Genomic DNA, 8336 nt, shown 5'->3' on the forward strand with positions numbered 1-8336 from the left:
AGTAATTTTAGTATCATATAAAATTAACGTAACTTTGGTCACAACTATCTTGCATTGTAGATTGTGATTGGTTACAAGTCATCTTACGTAAACTTATCATTTTTTATCTACCAGTCACTGTTACATGGACAATTATGGTATTTTATATGGTCTTAAATATTTTTACAAAAAGGGGTAATGTGGTAGACTAGAGCATGGAAGTATCAAACTTTTGAACCCGAAATTTGTTAAGAACTTTGTCAAATTCGTGCTGTTGATGGTAGTTTTTATAAACCAATGAATAGATTGAAAGTTAAAATTATTTGACCTCTAAATATTTTTTTTCCAAAAATAATTCAAACTTTTATTTCTCACATATTGAATCATTTCAAGAGATAAAGCGGACTTCACCGGAAAAACCTAAAAATCCAGTTAAGGATGTAATTACCATATATTTTTGAGAGCGATTATCAATATATATATATACATATATATTTTCCTTTTAAAAAAAGTTGTTAAGGGTCTTGGCCCCCTCTCCTAATATAGTTTCCCTCCTTACTGGATACCGTTAGAAAATTCCAAAATTTCAAAATATTTTATTTTCCGTGGTTGCAAAATTGGATTTGCTCCCGTGTTTCTGTTACATATCCAAGTTCACCACCAATATTTATGCTTCTGAGAAATTTATTATTCAACTACGTACATATATAACCTTGAATTCTTTGAATCATATGCCAGAAATGAGCAATCACAGTCTCATAGATTATCTGATTATGTCGTCTGATCCCTACCAACACTTTCAAATTGCTCACAATACTGATGGCACTCTGACTCGATATATGAGGTTGCCAAAGACCAAAGCAAACCCAGTGGCCTCTCCCGGAGACCCTGTGCTCTCCAAGGATCTCATTCTCAATGCCCAAAACAAAACCCGTGTCCGAGTCTACATTCCGACACCAAAACTTTCTTCAAATGATGGCATAAGGATTCCCATCATAATTTTCTACCCTAGTTCTGCATGGATTCTTTTAAATTGGGACACTACCCTGGTCCATTTACAAAGCTCAAAGCTCGCATATCAAGTTTCTGCCATTGTTGTTAGCGTTGAATATCGTGTTGCCCCAGAGAATAGGCTCCCAGCGCAATACCATGATGCAATGGACGCAATTCTTTGGGTGAGAGAACAAGCATTGGATCCAAACGGTGAGCAATGGATTAGAGATTATGGAGATATTTCAAGGTGTTATCTACATGGAAGTGCTAATGGTGGGAATATGGTATTTTTCGCTGCGTTAGAAGCAACGGGAATGGAGTTGGAGCCCTTGAGGATTGCTGGGAATATAATGAACCAGCCCATGTTTGGTGGCATGCAAAGGACGAATTCAGAGTTACAGAACTATGGGGACGTGATGTTGCCCTTGTGTGCACAAGATTTGGCTTGGAAGCTCTCGTTGCCAGAAGGTGAAGATCGAGACCATTGGTATTGTAATCCGATGGTGGAGGGCCCCCATACGAGTGCCATTAGTAAGCTTGGTAGGTGCCTTGTGATTGAGTCCCGTGGGGACCCATTGATTGATCGACAACAGGAGTTTGCAACCATGTTGATAAGGCATGAGGTCCAAACTGAAGTGCAATTCGACCCTTTGGGGTGCCATGCGATCGAGATCATAGACCTGGAATGGGCAAACGCTCTTGTGGAAAGGATTAAACGCTTTATTGTAGAAGCAGAAAATAAATCATGAGTCGCAAGAGCCTTTTAGCTCAATTGATTGGCATCTATTTAAATTTTTAATGGAGATATCTAAAACTTAAACCCTCTCTTCCACAACTATCAAATTATACATAAATTAATTAATTTAAAAAAGAAAAACCTTAAATTTATGGTGATCCAAGTAAGTCACATTAAATTTATGGTTAGTCACACTAATTAGAGGGAAAAACCCAAAATAGATTTCATTATTACTAGCTTTCTTATGCAATGCATGTTTTATATTAAAGTTGAATTACAATGAAAATCAAACTAAACCCAAATTAACTTTTAATTGTAGTCTAATTTAGTGTCAAGTGTCTATTTTAATTTTATTAACTTCGGTAAGCCGGTTTTTGTGCATATTAGGCTATCCTAACTAATGCAACTTTTACCACCGCATACCCTTAATACGATAGTCACTCCTTAAGTATAAGTGTTTATGGGGTGTTGAAGGGGGATAAGGATCGAGATTCAAGTCTTCAAGAGGAGTTTCACACATATATACATTTATTAGATTATATTAGAGTAGAATTTCTATCTTATAAAAAAAAAAAAAATCTAACGCAACTTTTCCTATGCTATAGCCCTTGTGTTTTGTAGTTTTAACAACCGTAGAGGCCAGTATGATCCCCGGACTGGACCATGGTCAGCAACAAAATTTTGCCTCAGAAATAAATCAAAAACTATCGAACTGAATTGTGTGGCACCGCATGACTCTTCTTCGTTATCAAACTAAAAAAGTAGATGCTAACGTAAATGCAACAAGCATGAATGAAGGGAAAGCTGTTGTAAATTAAACAAAAATGAAAGAGAAAAAAAACATTGTTATCCACACAGTACCGTGGGAAAATTTCGCCCTAAATTTTTGGAACTACATTATTTTCATGGTTACAAAGTCTGGATCTGGGTTTCTGTTATATATACCCAGATTCACCATCAAAATTTTCATACACCTAGAAATTTATTACACATGTAGAAAACCCAAAATTCTTCCACCTAGAAATTATTAAACAAGCAAAATCGATATTATGTCGTCTGATAGAGATCCCTGCGACTACCTTAAAACTGCTTTAAATCCTGATGGTACTCTCACTAGATTTGTGACGTTCCCAAAAAAGAAGGGCAAACCCCATGGCCTCTAATGGCGACCCTGTGGTCTCCAAGGATCATACTCTCAATGGCCAAAAGAAAACCCACGTCCGAATCTACATGCCGGCCATCAAATTGGCTCGAAATGATGACATAAGTTTCCGATCATAATTTCCTACCCCCTTTCGAGTTGGTACCTTTATTTATGGGATACTGAAACGATCTACAAAGCAACTTCGAAGCTCACATCCGAGGTTCCTGTTATTGTTGTCTCCGTTGGCTACTACATTGCCCCAGAAAATAGGTTGCCAGCGCAACATCATGACACCATGGAAGCAATTCTTTGGGTGAGTGAACAAGCATTGAATCCAAAGGGTGAGCAATGGATTAGAGATTACAGAGAAATTTCAAGGTGTTATCTACATGGAAGTGGTTGTGGTGGGAACATAGCTTTTTTCGCAGCATTAGAAGCAACGAGAATGGAGTTGGAGCCCTTGAAGATTGTTGGGAATATAATGAACGAACCCATGTTTGGTGGCATGGAAAGGAAGAAGTTAGAGCTGCAGAATCGTATGGACCCTGCCTTCCCATTTTGTGCATATGATTTGACGTGGGAGCTCTCATTGCGAAGGTGAAAATTGAGTCCATTGTTATTGTAATCCTATAGCGGAGGGCCCACACACAAGCGCCATCAGCAAGCTTTGTAGGTGTCTTGTGATTAGGTTTCATGGAGACTTGATGATTGATCTGCAACAAGAGTTTGTAACCATGTAGGTGAGGCATGGGGTCCAGATCGATGTGCTGTTCCACCATTCAGGGTTCCCTGCAATTGAGATGGTAGGCCCGGAATGGTCGAATGTTGTTGTGGAAATGATTAAAGACTTCATCGATGAAATGGAAAACAAACCATGGGCCAAAATGGCCAAATGGCCATAAAATCGTAAGTATATAGTTAGTAGACCCAGTTTACAAACATTATAACTTACTAGCATCTTGAATCTCAAAGACTCGATTTTGGGACTATAAATCGAGTCTTTGAGGCTCGATTTGTATGTTTGGATCAGTTCTGATGTGGCATTTTTTTTACGTGGGTGTCCACCTGAAAATCGAGTCTCTAAAACTCGATTTCTAACCCAAAATTTTTTTTAAAAATTTTAAGTCTGTACATGCCGAAATACCCAAAACAAATTTAAGAAACCTCACCGTTACGTAGATCAGATCAGATCAGAGGGAGAGAAAGAGAAACTCACTGCTACTCAGATCAGATCAGAGGGAGAGAAAGAGAGAACCTCACCGCTAAACCTCACTAGCGCGGCCTGGGGCTCGCGCGGGCCTAGGTCGCGCGCGGCATGGGGCTCGCGCGAGCCTGGGTCACTGGTCAGTTTCTGGTCATGCCGCGCGCGCCTGGGTCTCCGATCTCGATCTTCTCTCTCTTTCTGTTTCTGGTTTTCTTCTTTCTTTTTTTTTTTTTTTTTTTTTTTTTTTTTTGTTCTCTGGGTTTTTCCTCTGATGCTTTGGTGTTTGGTCTGAGTTGGTCCTATTTATAGGGCTTAGAAATCGAGTCTTAGAGACTCGATTTTTATGTGGTCCACGTGGAAAAATATGCCACACATAAGATGTAATTAGAGCATGGAAATCGAGTCTATGATGCTCGATTTATAGGCCAAAATCGAGTCTTTGAGACTCGAGATGCTAGTAAATTATAATATTTACAAACTGGGTCTACGAACTATATACTTACGATTTTATAGCCATTTGGCCATTTTGGCCCAAACCATGACTTCAATACTTTGTTATTAATGTGGTATTAATGTTACTAGAATTGTTACTAATGTGGTATTAATGTTAATAGAAGTAGTACATTTACAATATTTTCACTACAAATCATAAGTAGTAACTTGTTATTGGTTTTAATTTAAATTCATCACTTAAATTACTTTTTTTATTTATTTAATTATAATAGTTAGTAATAACTTATCACTTAAAATTTGTTGTAAAAGTGTCATGAAAAAATTATGAACATAGCATTTCCAGTTAAGTTTGTACAAAAGGTTGAGTAAAAAGAGGAAAATCCTCTAACCAAATTTGAGATCCCTTCGAAACATGATCAAACATTAGAAGGCTTGATTTGATTTGCTAATATATATATATATATATATATACTTGAATGTACCGCATTTTATCTGAATAGGAAAAATGTTTATGTGACAAATAAATTGCATTATTGGCAAGTCTAATATTAAAAAATCAAACTCAATGCTAATGAGTCTAAATTTTATTGGCCACTTCAGCACTTAGATGTAAAAAAGAAAAGAAAAAAGTCACATCAGCGTTATATGCCAGCTATGCAATAATTAAAATCCAAATTAGTTTTTGATTATTGTCTAATTTTGTGCCACATATCCATTTTAATTTTCTTAAATTTAGTACTAAGTGACATATTTATAATACTTAGAGCAAAAGTTGAGATGATCAACTCACTCACTTGAGCATTCACATTCAGATTTCTAAAAAATATCTATTTTACACTCTAAAATGCTATTTTATCTATTTTATCAACTCATTTAACAATATTCAATATCCCATTTCTTATTTTTACATAGACCATAATGTAATAATATAAAATGAGAGAGAGAGAGAGAGAGAGAGAGAGAGAGAGAGAGAGAGAGAGAGAGAGAGTTAGAGATCTCGATTTGGATCTTATGATCCTAAGATTTGATATCCCTAAACCATCCTAGATCTCATTAGAATCTCAACTAAAGTAAAATCCGTGTGGGATCCCGATCCGAATCTTAGGATTTTATAGGATCTTGATCTCATAGTGATACTAAAGATCCTCTGATATAAAGGAAATTTAAAAAAAAAATAATAATAAAAAAGGACTCCAAATGTTTCGAGTTGATAAAAAAAAATGTTATAAACAAATTAGCCCAGAAACCTTAGCCCAAATTGATTTAAAAAAAAAACATATATAAAAAAGGGAAAAAAAATAAAACCTTAAGGCTCACGGTAGTAATAAGTTGTCACCTTAACGACTTAACCTAAACATAAAACAAAAGATAAGTGAAGAGACTAGCAAGACTACTAGAGAGTTGAAAGCAAGTGCAAGAAGCTAAGAAATCTGATAGTGAGGCCACTGTGAGAGAAACCATCAACAACAACAGAGTTTTTTTTTTTTTTTTGTTAAAATAGTAATTCCGTTGTTAGTTGCTTTCTCATGATATATATTGGCTGTCAATTGCTTAAATTTTATTGTGATTAATAAAATTAGAATTGATATAATTTGGTACTACTTTTTATTAGTAATTTCAATTATTTGTGTCAAAATTTACTTTTTTTTTTCAATGCTTCTTTAATATATGTTATCAATTATAATTATGAGTATTTTTTAGTATTTTTTTAATTGGAAAGTAGGATCTCCTACAATTTGATTCCCAAACCCTCTCATAAATACCATGTAGGATCTTGATCTTGACAACTACAAAAGTGATAATAAAAATGAATAAAAAATAAATACAAACTTGCTACAATAGTTGCTATAAATACAAACTTACTGTTCACATTTGCTAAAAAGTTATTTTATTTATTTTATCTACTTGTTTAACAATAGCCAACATCCAATTTCTTATTTTTACATTGAATATAATTAAATAATATAAAATATGTGTGTGTGAGAGAGAGAGAGAGAGAGAGAGAGAGAGAGAGAGAGAGAGAATAAAAATGAATAAAATATAAATACAAACTTATTACAATAGTTGCTATAAATACAAAATTACTATTCACATTTGCTAAAATATTTTAGCAATACACACCTAGGTAAGGCTCAATTTGAGTGCATGTTTTGCTAAAATAACCATTTGGGGGTTTTATACCCCCAATGCTAACGCTCTTAAGTACTAGTTCAATGTTTTTATGTGTATAATATGTTACAACATATGAAAGTTTTAATGTAAAATTAGAATATGTTACATATGAAAGTTTTAATGTAAAATTAGAATATGTTACATATGAAAGTTTTAATGTAAAATTAGAAGTAACTTTAAATTTTCCTTTTTCAGGAAATTGAATCCTAAATTTTGATATTTCTTAGATGTGGTGCAAGGAATACTAAAATTTTTACTAGATAACCTTTATAAATTAAACTATCGTATTTTTTTTTTTTTTTTTTTATAAAAAAAAGTAATTCATACCTACATTTATTATGTTATAAAATTAGTCATACACATTTATTTTTATAGTAGTTTATAGAGATTATATATAATTTTGTAATAATTTTCTTAGGACAAAGTTTAGTTACAAAATTGGTTGTAGTTTAAGGTTACAATCTTACTCAATATCATTAACATTACTACATATTTTGAAAATCTAACTGTTGGATTGCATGTTCTTTATGCTCTTAATATATATGTCAAATTTTGTGACAATTGGATATTATTTACTATATGATCTATAAGATTATATTTTATGCATAATTTTAAACTACAAAAACTTGCAATTCAAACAATTTATTGATAACATAACTATTTATTTTTAATTTTCTAGAAATTTTGTAAGTATGAATAATATAAAAAGAAGATGTAATCAAATAGTGGATTTGTCAAAATTCATCTCCAATAAAAAGATATTGAGTAAGGTTGTGGACTTAGGCTACAACTAATTTTGTAGCTAAATTTTGTCATTTTTTTTTTATCCCTTGTATAGAAATGGGCCAACTAAGAGGAAGTAAAATAACTATGAGCTAAATTACTTGTTGGCTATTAGAAAACTATTTCGTTAATGATGCAAGATGAGATCAATGATCAAAGCAGGAACTCAAGGTTGAAATCACTATTTACTCCATATGTCATTACACCACATGTAGTTTCAGTATTATGTATTGTTAAACTTCAAGTAGCTTAGTGTATAGTCTTATTTATTTATTGAAAAATACTATGATTACATAAAGTGACAAGTTATGACAAAAGTTATGTATTTTTATGTAGTCCTAATATTGCTCTTATTGATTAGTTATAGCTTGAGTTTGAGACACATGTCTACGTCATTAGTTAATTAGTAGTGCCTTGTTGCAGTGGGATTTTGGTTATTACAAGGAGTTGGTTAAGTTTTTTTTTATTTATTATTTATTATTATTATTTTTTTTTTTGTAAATGACACTTGGAATTAAACTACTGAACAATAAGTCTGTTACAACAAACAAGGCGAGCTTTATCTCTAGCCAGTAACTCAGCCACCACATCTGGTGGGTTAAACAAAAAGTGAAAATATGTTACAACAAGTTCTTCTCCCATCCAAGCTTACCAGTCAGCACAGCCATTTGCTTCCCTAAACACGTGTGCCACCGAGGAATTAGGGAAGGTCTTTATCAAGTTCTTGCATTCAGTTAAAAGAAGTTCAAGCATTAGATTGACCACTGAAGGTCTTGAAACAAGCTGAACAATAAACTCAGCATCCATTTCAATACAAATGTTCTCAATTCCTAGTTGCTTTTCACGGTAAGTCCATCCTTAAGAGCCCATAG

At 33.5% G+C, this 8336-nt stretch overlaps 1 protein-coding gene across 1 annotated transcript; it reads left to right on the forward strand.

Annotated features, from left to right (window-relative positions):
- The first annotated feature begins 719 nt into the window (after window positions 1–719).
- Window positions 720–1721, forward strand: LOC115973271 (probable carboxylesterase 9). The gene has a single exon (XM_031093531.1). It carries the CDS (start codon window positions 720–722, stop codon window positions 1719–1721), a length of 1002 nt encoding a protein of 333 aa, XP_030949391.1.
- The last annotated feature ends 6615 nt before the right edge of the window (window positions 1722–8336 follow it).

The sequence above is a fragment of the Quercus lobata genome, unplaced genomic scaffold (genome assembly GCF_001633185.2).
Source record: "Quercus lobata isolate SW786 unplaced genomic scaffold, ValleyOak3.0 Primary Assembly Scq3eQI_336, whole genome shotgun sequence".
NCBI lineage: Eukaryota > Viridiplantae > Streptophyta > Magnoliopsida > Fagales > Fagaceae > Quercus > Quercus lobata.